Source organism: Sinocyclocheilus rhinocerous, unplaced genomic scaffold (assembly GCF_001515625.1).
Source record: "Sinocyclocheilus rhinocerous isolate Xijiao unplaced genomic scaffold, SAMN03320098_v1.1 scaffold933, whole genome shotgun sequence".
Classification (NCBI taxonomy): Eukaryota; Metazoa; Chordata; class Actinopteri; order Cypriniformes; family Cyprinidae; genus Sinocyclocheilus; species Sinocyclocheilus rhinocerous.
Window position 1 is genome coordinate 39,964 of NW_015654506.1, and position 12,870 is coordinate 52,833.

Sequence of the window (12,870 nt, forward strand, 5' to 3'; positions counted from 1 at the left end):
GGGACCTTATATATGAATGCTTAGATAGGTGTCGTATTCCCATAGGTTGATGGGGATCAACTGAGAGTCAGCTGATGCGAGCTTGACTAACGTGACCTGCCAGAACTAATGCTACGCTAGATTTATGTCCCCACTGGATGCAACAAATGCCTCGTTTATAACAGGTTTTAATGTTTTTGCCTCGTCGCTCCGGCCTGACAGGGCATCATCACAATATGGTAAGGGCGTAACATTTCCGTCACATGCTTGAGGTATTCGGCCAATCACAATGCACTGGATAGCTGGCCAATCAGAGCACACCTTGCTTTTCAGACCGATTAGCTTTGTAAAAGTCGACGCGTTTCAGAAAGGCGGGGCATAGAGGAGAAACAATAATGTACAGTATGTGGAAAATAATGTGTTTTTTTAAACTTAAACCGCATAAACACATTTCATTACACCAAATACACAAAATAATGTTCTTTTTAACAACATCATATGACCCCTTTAATGTTGCCTATTCATCACCCAGCACTTTAGACTGCCCATTTAAACAGCTGTTATTCTCATTCTCAGTCCTCAGTTTTAATTCAGTTACGGATGTTGTATTGCAGCTGGAGGAGGAAGAGGAGAGGACAGCTCAGTTGCAGGCCACCGTCAGAGATCTGGAAGCCAAACTGGAGGAGGCCCGCAGTGCTGTGCACAACAAAGAGACCCAACTGGAAGAACAGAGACGCAAGGAAAGAGAACTGCTTACAACAGTCATCAGGTAGAAAAAAAAACATGCAAGCCCTACTTGCACAAAAATGTCCATTCATTAGGTTTTGAAGCATTGCCATGTGTGGGGTCTAATATTGTTTGATTTGCTTGTGTTTAGTCTCCAGAACAGAGTGCAGGAGAGCCTTGAGGATGGAGTGAGATTGCCTTCTCTTGACATAGAGAAGCTACGAGAAGAAAACACTACCTTGAAAGAGGAGCACCAGCGACTAAAAAAGGTTTTTTATTCACTTTGCAGTAACACTTAATTTAGCTAAGGGATGCTAAATCTGAATGAATCTTTCTTTCTTTAGGTCATTGAAAAGCAACTCAGGATAATGGAGCAGCTTGGTTCACAGATCAGGGTAAAGACTACTTTCAGTTTAATTCAGTTTTATTTGTTTAGCGAGTGCATTTTTAACCTATATTTACATAATTTTTTTTGCATTTGGCAGACACTTTCATCCAGAGTGTGAACTGATGATGTATACATTTGATCATGCATTCCCTGGGAATCGAACCTGTGACCTTGTTGCTAGTGTCATGCTCTTCTGTTATGAGCTCATTAATAACAACTTAGGCTGGCCACACACTAGAAGATTTTAAGGCCAATTTGCACCCCTGAACGATCGGGGGGTGTGGCCTGATTCGAGGCTTGCCGCAAATGATTTTTTGTATGGTGTCATTACGATTGGTTAACTGCTCCCGATCGAGACAGAGCATCCCCGAACTCAAATCGTAAATATCAAACACGTTTGATATGTACAACTCTTGATCGGGCTGCCTCTGACGCGATACCCGTGATGGCCAATGAGAGCGAGCAAGCGTCACCTACCGGGTGTTGCGTGCTTCTATAGCTGAAACATGGCAGCCACGAAAGCAGAGTACTGAGAACATCGCCCATATTTTTTTTCTATACTTTGTTTTTCACTGTGAAACAGACACGCGCCAGGAGAGCAAGCTTACTACATCAATTGTTCTCCATATGTTTCTCTAGTCACGTTTGATCTCGTGGGTCTCCGTGAGATCTCGTGTCACTGTGAAATCATTCCTACAATCAACAAGTGTTTGGTCTCGCGGTCTGGTGTGTGCATTCAGAGGATTATAAGGATAAAAATCGGTTGAAACTGTCTTCATGTCTGTGGTCTCACATGGTTTTAAAATCGGGTAAGATTAGAAGATCTAAGATCTAGTGTGTGGCCAGCCTTAAGAAGTAATTTGTTTGCAAATCGGTCTATGCTGGTCAGGACTACTAGACATCAGGTCTAAGATTTTTTTTTTTTGCGAAGCTGCATATATTTGATAAAATACAGTAAAAAAAAAAAAACGACAAACAAGAAAACTTTTTTGTTAAACACTTTTATTATATTTTATTATATTTTAAAATGTCAATTTTTTTTATTCCTGTGATGGCAAAGCTGAATTGTCAGCAGCCATTACTCCAGTCTTCAGTGTCACATGATCCTTCAGAAATCATTCTGATATGCTGATTTGGTGCTCAATGAACATCACTTATTATTATCAATGTTGAAAACTTTTTTTTTTTTTTTTTGGAAACCGTAATTAATTTTTTTAGTATTCTTTGTTAAATAAATTTTCTAAAGAACAGCATTTATTTGAAATAAAAATCTTTTGTAACATTATAAATGTATTTCACTGTCAATTTTAAACAATTTAAAGCATCCTTGCTAAATTAAATATGAATTTATTCCTATTTTTAAACGTTAGTGTAGATGATAAAAATTATATTTAAAAGCCGTTAATGGAAACGAACATCATAAAAACCATTCTATTCCAGTATTTTCTTTTCTTTCAAATGGAACCGGTTTTGAATAAGAATTGGTCTTAAAGACTGTAATTAGGTGTAATTTAAGTAAATGCATATCACTAAGGGCAAGGCATCATATTCTATGATCAAGTCTTCAGGAATGTACTTTCAATAGTATCTAGGAGGTGAAGAATCTTTACAAACATCTTACTCAAAGTAGGAGGGTTCTTTAGGTCACCTGATATTTTAGTGTAGACAAAACGTCTAAAGTCTATATATTCAAATACTTATAGTGTATTTTTTCCCTTTAAGTACACTTAAAATGTTAATCAAAGCATCCTGCACCAAAAGCAGTTGCAGTGTAATTTATATGAGGAACATGTTTAATTTACAGCCATAATATTGTGTGTGTGTGTTGTCTTAGACTCTGGAGGAGCAGCTCTCTCAGGAGGAGTGCAGTAGTCAGGCCCTGCGAGAGGAGGTTGCAGAGAAAGAGGAGAGTCTGCTGCAGTTACGCACCGCTATGAAAGAGGTTAGAAGTTGACCATAATGCATATTCAGCTCTTTGCCTTGTGTTTTTATAGCACACAGGAGAACTGAGGGTGTGCATGTGTTTGTATTTCAGCTCTCAGCGCAGAACCAGGAGCTGATGGAAAATAATCTGACACTGCAAGAGCGTCTTCAGGGTGAGGAGGCGCCGAGTGGTCGTGGTTTGCTCCCTATGGGAGCCCGGCTCACCCAGAAGCTGTATGGAGAGATGGCTGCCTGTCTGTGTGACCTCCGCTCCCTCTGCAACGTTCTCACCCAGCGGGCTCAGGGCCATGACCCAAACCTCTCCATGCTGCTCGGCATTGCCTGTAAGTGCGCCCTCTGCTGTCAACATGCTATACGGAAGACTAGCACTCTTTCAGATAATGCCTGGATATAAAAGACCCTAGTCAGATTAGTGCTATATTTAATTTTTGACAGGAATCAAAATGAGGCTGTAGCTTAACAACACGGCAGAGAGCTTTCAAAAAAAAAAAAAAAAAAATTCCATAGAAAAAAAACTTGTAAAACTATGGAAGCCCATTTCCTCCACTGAATAAAAAAACTTAAAAGGGTAATTGCAACTTTTTATCTCGCAATTCTGACTTTTCTCGCAATTGTAAGTTTACATCTCGCAATTCTGTCTTTTTTCTCAGAATTGTGAGATATAAACTCACAATTCTGAGAAATGGAGTCAGAATTACAAGATATTTGTGAGTTTTGAGGGGGAAAAAAGTCTGATGTTTTCAGAATTGCGAGTTTGTCTCACAGTTCTGACTTAATAACTCACAATTGCATCTTATAAAGTCAGAATTGCGAGATATAAACTCCCAATTCTGAGAAGTCACAATTCGAGATATAAACTTGCAATTCTGAGGAAAAAAGTCAGAATTGCGAGTTTATAGAATTATTTGAGCAAAATAAACAACTTTTATGAGACAGTTGTTGTCAGATTTCATTGGTGATTTTTGGAGAATTTGATGTTTCCCCATTCAAAGAGATAGGAGCTGCACTTGCATGCTCGAGTGACATGGCTTGCCTTAAAGGGACTTTGTTATAACTCGCAATTGCGAGTTTATATCACGCAATTCTGACTTTATTTATCAGAATTACGAGTTTATATCTCAGAATTCTGAGAAAAGTCAGAATTGTGATAAAGTCGCAATTACCCTTTTTTTTAAAGTTGTTTTGAAAACAAACAAAAAAAAAAACGCCCTTGCTACTGATGTTAGAGATTAAAATGTAAATCAAAATGTCTAATGCAAGAGCTTATCACAGTAAAAGTTCAAATGAAATCTAAATGTAAATAATCAAGGAATGTTTTCATTTAAAGGGGTCATATGATGCGATTTAAATTTTTCCTTTCTCTTTGAAGTGTTACAAGCTCTTGGTGCATAAAGAAGATCTGTAAAGTTGCAAAGAGATATTCTTTATAAAAGTTAAGAGTCAACCACGCCTACCTAAAACGGCTCGTTCTAACACGCCCCCACATGTCTACGTCACTATGTGGGAAGATTTGCATAACGCCGCCCAAATGTTCACGCAAAGAAAGAAGGCGTAACTTTTATTCTCGCTGTAGTATTGTTGTTGCCGCCGCCGCCATGTCGTGAAGGCGCTGTGTGTTTCTCACTCAAGCCGGCCTCCGTTCACTCTAGCCCGCCATGTGTTTCGTTGTGAAAGCGAAACTACTTTGTTTGGTCTTCCAAAAGTGGACACGACTAGAAATCAGTGGTTAAGTTGTATTTACAACACTGTTCCAGAACAGTTCAACCCAAATATTCAGATGTGTGCTGCGCATTTTATGGAGGATGGATGAATGTTCTTTTTAGCAACATCATATGACCCCTTTAAGAATATTTCATTTTGTTCATTTCAATTTTGATTTAATTTGATAAATTGAAATAATTTTACATTTTGTATCATTTGACTTCATTTTTTTTTTTTTTTTTTTTTTTTTTTATTTAAAGATTTTTGTATTTTAATAATTGAAGTTGACACTTTGATTTAAGAAAATGAATCAAAATTACCAACACGTTTTTGCTGCTTAATTTTAAATCCGAACCACAATTAAAGTCTGTCTTAATACACGTACACACATACATGGAGAATATCACACTCACTGTGACTGATATCACAAATTCCTAGTACAGACTATTGTCTATTGTTTTGTATTAGCTGTGGTGATTACGGCTCAACAGTTTTCACCATGCTATGATGGAAACTCAGTATAGCAGCTTTGTTGTGCTATCTGTGTTGTGGCTGTCATCAATGGTGACTCTGACACAGTGTCTATCTGTCTGTGTGCAGCAGCTCCCCCTCCAGTAGGAGAGCAGTGGGAGGACTGGCTGAGCCCCGAGGGGCTGCAGAAGAAGCTGCAGGAAGCTCAGCAGCTCCATCGAGACGTTGAGGAACTGAGAACCACAGTCTCTGACCGCTACGCTCAGGATATGGGAGAAAACTGCATCACTCAGTGAGCTCGGACAGTATGAGGGTAACTCCACATGACGAGTGCCTTTAAAGACACTACAATCTCTAGCAACACACACCTTCTTCATGAAGGATTAGCGACACTAAGGACACTGTAATCTCGCAAACCAGAGGGCTATTTTTATACACAAGATATTTTTCTAAGATTTCGGTGACTGTGTGCAGTGGAAAGAGAATGATTTAATATAAACCTTTCCATGTATTTGGGAACGTCTGTGATGAAGTTGACAATCAACTGAAAATATTTAATCTTTTGGTGCAACTAAGACACAACTAAGTGTGTTTTTTACAATGGCAAAGTGAGTGACGCTTGGTTGTGTGAAACAAGAAGACATTAACTGGTATCCATGATCTTACAGTAAACAGAACGTACCACATTAAACACAGAATCTAAGGCTGAGGAAATATTTGGCCACCTCTGGCTGTTTGAAATTACACCAGCAGATCATTTGTGTATAAAGAATAGACATTCCCTAATATTATATACCAACTAAAGTTCAACGTGATCAAAGACAGACCTATCAGAACAGTTTCCATAATGCTGTAAAGAGTCTTGGTGTACACGGTATTATGCAGACCAATAAACAGGGACATTTTAAAGCAAGAGGGAGCTGTAAACATAATATTAAATTCTGGTTGTCTGTTAAATAAAAAAAGGTAATTGAATGCCGTTTAAGTTTAGGATCTCTTAATTGCAGACTAACTGATCATATTATCAGTATTCTTGAGAATCTTATGACATTATTAGGTTCTTTGCTGCTGCAAAATTAACACACTAAAAAAATGTATTCTTTTTGGGTCACATATCATTTGAACTGGTGACATTTGCTTATGTTTGTGTGTTGGGGTATTGAGGGGCAGGATTGTCTTGCCAGTAAAATAACAGGATATATGATGTGCTCTGTCGTAATCCATGATGTATTTGCTGTCTGGTTCATAATTTGTTTTATCAGCTATAAAAATAGCCACGCTATTGAATCAACACATCAGAGGAAACCAACTGGTGAAGCAAATATTGTATTAGTGCATGTCAAACATTAGAGCAGATGCCTTGCGTTCAGGGAAGTAACCTGTATTTGCTGCACAACATGTCAATGTAAACACTAATTGTCTTTCTACTGTAATGTGTGACTGCCGAGGTATTGGGATTCTATTACATAAAGGGACCATATATTGTGGGGAGTGTTGCGTGGTAAATTGTTACATTTTGGTCCAAGTGTGAATGTAATTTGACAATGCACCAGACTTTATATATTGTAAGATCTCTTTCAAGTTTAACAGAAAACCAGCCAGGCAAACCTTACATGCCAGAAACTTTCTAACAACACTAAATGTTTGTTTATATATATATATATATATATATATATATAATATTTGTCTTAAGCTGTTTCAGTTTTTAGAAATAAAGCTTTGTATTTCAAATGTAACCTTATGTTGAATGTTTGTTTTTAGTATGTATAAAGCTGTAACGTGTTCTCTTTTGATAATATAGAAATTACAATTAACGTAGTCATTTTTAATACGTATTGACATTTAATATGTAATTACAAGCAGAAGTAGTACACACCATTCAACAAGAAAAAAAGTTACATTATTTTTATTTTTTTTGCACCTATTAATAATGTGAGTAGCTAAAGCAGCCAAACCCGTTTATTCTAGGGATGTTTCCGTGTATTTGACCTCACCCAAAAGACTATTTGTAAATGGATTTCTGCAAATAATGCAAAAAATATGTTTAAAAGACTTAGTTGGAACATTTACAATAATATGGAAGATTATTATAACCCATAGATCACCTTGACAGGAGACAGGGTGTCTCCTCATTGTTCATTTACAGAAAATAGAAAAAGAGCTTTTATATTATCAGTTGATAAATTATTGTCATTTAAATTTCTTTAATAATTTAGTTGTCAAATTGATTACTACTTTAAAATTATTGTAAACCTATTTATTGATGTGTTTGAGATTTCCTTGCTGAATGATCAATTTCCAAAATTCATACATGTTGGTGTATGAGCAGTGAGAGAAGCGTGCTGTGTTGTAGCATCACCGTTAAAGTGCGTTAATGATGCCCACACGCTATGTGACATGAGATGATGGTTGTTCTTCTTTAGTTAAGGGTTGTTCTGTATGTTTCTGCACACTGTCTGTGTGATGAGGCTTGAGGACGCAGGAGCAGCGCTGCATTTGGAGTCAGACCACAGGACAGCAGTGTCTGGGTGTAATCACTGTAGCACTGGTGTGGAAATGCACTAATGATGTCATATGGTGCAGCACCCGGTCCTCTGTCAAAAGAGATTAGCTCAAATTATTGTCTGTAAACTTACTTTAAAAGGGCGACAACTTATATACTCTGCAATAATTCTGCTTCTAAATATAGACAGCATACATACATTTCAGGTAAAATGGTGTTAAAGGAATAGTTCACCCAAAAATTCAAATTTGCAAAAAAATTCTCACCCTCAGGCCATCCAAGATGTGGATGAGTTTATTTCTTCATCGGAACAGATTTGGAGAGATTTAGCATTACATCACCTGCTCACAAATAGATTCTCTGCAGTGAATGGGTGCCGTCAGAATGAGAGTCCAAACAGCTGATAAAAACATCACAATAATCCACAAGTAATCCACATGACTCAAGTCCATTAATTAACGTCGTTTGAAGCGAAAAAGCTGTTTGTAATTAATTTTTTATTTTTTTTTGCTTTATTCTGAAAAAGTAATCTCGTCTGAATCAGGAGGGAAACATATGCACAGATCCAGTACCATTTACAAGCTGAAACAGTCTAAAACAGTTCTAATCAAATACATATTTGTTGGAGGATTTTGATGTGAGAGGACAACAGTGGATGGACTTTTTCACTGGAGGAAGCGTTATTATGGATTATGTACTCATATTTTAGCCAGAAGTGACAGTTTTAAGTTAAAATGCCTTGATGGATTTGTTTATTACAAACACGCAGCTATTCACTTCACAAGATGTTAACTGATGGACTGGTGTTGTGTGTATTGTGATGTTTTTATCAGCTGTTTGGACTCTTGTACTGACGGCACCCATTCACTGCATAGGATCCATTGGTGAGCAAGTGATGTAATGTTACATTTCTCCAAATTAGTTTCAATGAAGAAACAAACTCATCTACATCTTGGATGGCCTAAGGATGAGTAAATTCAGAGAAAATTATCTTTTTTTTTTTTTATGACCTTTTTATAAATATTTCAGTATTGGATGAATCATAAGTACGAGTTTATTATAGTACATTTTGGGAATACATGTAATGCTGCCTTAAATTTAGTCAAAAGGAAGCAACATTATAAAGTTGCCTACATCTAGAGCATGTGTGATATCTTCAAATGCTCCAGAGCCAGCTCTCTACATTTTGAAACAGAGCTGTGGTATTGATTTTAAAAACTGATAGTCGTATCTCAAACCTTTTCAGATCCAAGTAGTGACGGAGATCTCTAATGGTCTCGGTGAAGTACATTTTCATGATAAACGTCTCCATGCCATCCTCAGACTTCAGTCGTAGTGTGGTGATGCCTTTTTGTGATTGTGTAGAGTTCGTCTCACTGAATCACACCACATGGGTGGGAATGGGAAATGTCAGGGACTCTAATCAAATTTCATGCTCGCTATCAAAGCTCTTCTGTTTGGTCATGAATTTAAGATGATTAGGATTTTGATACCGTTCTCTCAAGGCCTGCAGGGCGAATGTTTCCACAGTGGTCGCCGAGTGACTTTTGGCACCATCAGAAAAGCCCTTAACAAAACCAAAATTCAGTTCAGTGGGAAATGTGTCTGAACAAGACTGAAACATGACTGCACTGACCAGTAGATGAGCCTTGATTGAGTCACGTATACTAATCACTTTGCCTTCCTTCACCACAGTCACAGGGAGCTTCTGCAAGAACTGTTCCATGGACAGCTTTTTGCCTAAATGCCACACAGATTGGCAATTTAATGTAATACAGTAACTGTGAATCATTCCAAAATCATGTTCAAACCTGGTATCTGACTCCGTTTTGGTGCTGTGGAGCTGGTCTGCTCAAAACTGTCCACTGAATGCCTTCCTGCTCCATCTATAGTTTGTCCTCTTCCAGGAAACTCAGTCCCTGGTCGCCTAACTATGAACTCCTCTTACCGTTTGTCATGAACCTGTTTGTGTGATTCAAAAACATACGTAACAGTTAAAGAATGATCACTATAACTATATATAGCATCCTTCCTCAATTTAAGTCAATGGGATTTTTCACACACCACATAAAAACGGTAAGCGTTTTAACAATAATAATAATAATAATTGTTATTAATATCAGTATTAATTTGAGCTATAATACGAGTGACATGGTAAAGTTGAACACTTGCATTATACTAGTGCTGTCAAAAGATTAATCGCATCCAAAATAAGTTTTTGTTTACATAATATATGTGTGTACTGTGTATATTTATTATGTGTATATAAATACACACATGCATGTATATATTTCAGAAAACTATGCTATGTTTATATATTAAATATATTTATATATAATATAAATATATACATGTAAATATTTTCAAAATATATACTGTATGTGTGTGTCTTTATATATACATAATAAATATACACAGTACACACACCTATATTATGTAAACAAAAACTTTTATTCTGGATGCGATTAATCGTTTGACAGCACTACATTATACTGTTCAAACGTTTTGGGTCACTACAATTAAATTAATTCATCAATTAAAAATGCTGTTCCTTTCAACTTTCTATTCATTAAAAAAAATCCTGAAAAATTGTATTACAGTTTCCACCAAAATATTATGCAGCACCGATGTTTTAAGTATTAATAATAATATTAATCTTTACTGTATTTTTAGATCAAATAAATGCCGCCTTGGTGAGCATTAGAGACATCGTTTGACAGCACCACATTATACTGTTCAAACGTTTTGGGTCACTACAATTAAATTAATTCATCAATTAAAAATGCTGTTCCTTTCAACTTTCTATTCATCAAAAAAATCCTTAAAAAATTTATTACAGTTTCCACCAAAATATTATGCAGCACCGATGTTTTAAGTATTAATAATAATATTAATCTTTACTGTATTTTTAGATCAAATAAATGCCGCCTTGGTGAGCATTAGAGACTTTCAAAAACATTTAAAACTATTATCAGCCCAAGCTTGTGAACTGTAGGGTTAGGGATTTGTTAAATCCATTATCCTAAATATGAGCAATAGTAATCATAAGGATGAAAACTGCATGGATTCACAGTCCGCACCTGGAAGGGCACACCATTAGGAAACCTGTCCTGAAGCTCAGAAGGAAAAAACCCATCCATCAAGTCCTGCATGCATTCCTGCAACAGGAAGGCAAAACTTACAAGGAACGACAAATCTGATTATTCATCTACAGTAAACGGAAGCTGGCTGTGGAAAATGTATGGTATTTATGTAGTCAAACTAAGTGATGCAAGTGATAAAGCAGGAAAATAACTGTACCTGTGTGCTTGGGTCTTGATAAGAGCGGAATGGACCACTGAACATGACAATGCCGTTTTTTGTAGAGCCAAAGAGGTATGGAAGACTGCTGGGTAAGTTTGGCTCCACCAGGAGTGGCGGTCACATGGGATTGCCCTTCCCCTGCTACAATGTTCAGTTCCTGGATGTTCTGCAGGACCAGGTCATAGTTAATTTCGAAAGTCTTGCGTGCATTAGTTGCTCCAGGAAGTTGGCTGTTGGCCCGCTCATCATGTTCTTTGCATCGTCCAACCGTGATCATTCCATAATCATTCAGAAACTTCTGTGTGGGTGGGAACATGCCATTCTGTTGAGTTTACAATAACTCATTTTGGTGTAATTATACAGGAATGACCGCTGTTTTGTTGTCTGCGTACCATAGCAAACATTTACGTAGGTAACCGGTTGAAAGAAAATAATCACACAAAGCTGCTCACCTCCATTTCCCACACTTGGTTTTGAAGCCTGAGGCACAATTTAACCAGTTTCTCATTAGTTGTAGATTTATCTAAAGCCAAAGACAAACACATTTGTTTAGACAAGCTTTTTGACTGCTGAACTGGTTAAAAAAAGCATTCGCAAAACTAGTACTTTAGTGTAAGCCTGGGTCATATTTCACCCCCAAATTATCCATTCACACCTGTAATAATGTCCAGATGTTTTACTGTTGGGTTTGTTTATGAGTTTTGTTATTTTATTTGATGAGCCTCATTAGATTATTACACCTGTAGCATTGATGAGAATCGTACATGGCTTTAAAAAAAAAAATAAATCAGCATAGATTTCAACAAATTCTTTATAAATATATTAATAGAAATTTATTTATTAAAATCAGTTTAGATAAATGCTTAGATTATGAAAATTTAAAATGGTATTAAAGGGGTCATATGATGCTGCTAAAAAGAACATTATTTTGTGTAATAAATACTTGAATGCATATTAGTTAAATGCATGATGAATGTATATTATATGCATACTTGAATGTATATTAGTTAAATGTATAATTACAATACTTAAAATTATATTATTAAAATCAGCATATATTACAGCAATAAATAATTAAAATTATAATAATAAATTATATTTTATTATTTATTAAAATTAGCATAGATAAATGCTTAGATAATGAAAATGCAACAAAACAATTACATTGTTAAAATCAGCATAGATTACTGTACAACAATAAATACTTAAAATGTATATTACATTATAAATCATAATTTTAAATAATACATGATTATCGTTTTTTTCATTACAATTATGGGAATTGGGTGATTTAAAAAGGGATTTAAACCTAATAATAAAATGTTTTCTTTATTGGTTCATACTGATCTTATTGTAGTCTATATCATGCTAACTCAATATTTCTGCAATTTTAATTTCTGTTTAACAAATAATAAATTACCTTTTGCCTCTTGCAAAAGATTCAGTTGCTCTTCCAGAACTGCTATTCTTCTTGCCTTGAGCATGAAATGTAAGGAAATTGAGAGCTAATACCACATGACACCTGAAAAAATGATATCAGCCGTGCACCCGGAGACATCTGATCATTGTAAACACAGACTTGGATACTTAAACTGAACAGCAAAGCAGATTTAGACACTGAGTCCACAGTATATATACATTTAGTCATTTAGCAGACGCTTTTATCAAAAGCCACTTACAAATGAGGACAATGGAAGCAATTAAAATCAACAAAAGAGCAATGATACGCAAGTGCTATAACAAGTCTCAGTTAGCTTAACGCAGTACACGTAGCAAGGTTTTTTGTAAGTCATATAATAAATAAAAAGATAGAAAAAAAAAAGAATAGAGCAAGCTAGTGTTAGAGGCCTTTTTT

General features: G+C 36.1%; 2 protein-coding genes across 8 annotated transcripts in view; one reads left to right on the top strand and one right to left on the bottom strand.

The window, feature by feature from the left end:
• cep85 (centrosomal protein 85) overlaps nucleotides 1-6,864 on the top strand; it is a 24,098-nt gene extending 17,234 nt beyond the window's left edge. For 6 of the 7 annotated variants that reach the window (XM_016524071.1, XM_016524069.1, XM_016524068.1 and 3 more), the window contains 6 exons: nucleotides 594-748; nucleotides 857-974; nucleotides 1,050-1,100; nucleotides 2,928-3,035; nucleotides 3,129-3,360; nucleotides 5,339-6,864. In XM_016524071.1, the coding sequence (XP_016379557.1) occupies nucleotides 594-748; nucleotides 857-974; nucleotides 1,050-1,100; nucleotides 2,928-3,035; nucleotides 3,129-3,360; nucleotides 5,339-5,505 (831 nt within the window). In that variant the 3' untranslated portion in view covers nucleotides 5,506-6,864. The remainder of the gene's footprint in view (nucleotides 1-593; nucleotides 749-856; nucleotides 975-1,049; nucleotides 1,101-2,927; nucleotides 3,036-3,128; nucleotides 3,361-5,338) is intronic. The other variant, XM_016524072.1, reaches the window with a different exon arrangement.
• Nucleotides 6,865-7,493: 629 nt separating this feature from the next.
• The window catches only part of LOC107717365 (UBX domain-containing protein 11), an 8,821-nt gene continuing 3,444 nt past the window's right edge, over nucleotides 7,494-12,870 (bottom strand). Inside the window, 10 exon segments of the mRNA XM_074560101.1 lie at nucleotides 7,494-7,803; nucleotides 8,951-9,088; nucleotides 9,206-9,279; nucleotides 9,349-9,452; nucleotides 9,524-9,674; nucleotides 10,793-10,870; nucleotides 11,013-11,072; nucleotides 11,074-11,313; nucleotides 11,468-11,538; nucleotides 12,436-12,490. Coding sequence (XP_074416202.1) covers nucleotides 7,629-7,803; nucleotides 8,951-9,088; nucleotides 9,206-9,279; nucleotides 9,349-9,452; nucleotides 9,524-9,674; nucleotides 10,793-10,870; nucleotides 11,013-11,072; nucleotides 11,074-11,313; nucleotides 11,468-11,538; nucleotides 12,436-12,490 — 1,146 coding nt within the window. The 3' untranslated portion in view covers nucleotides 7,494-7,628.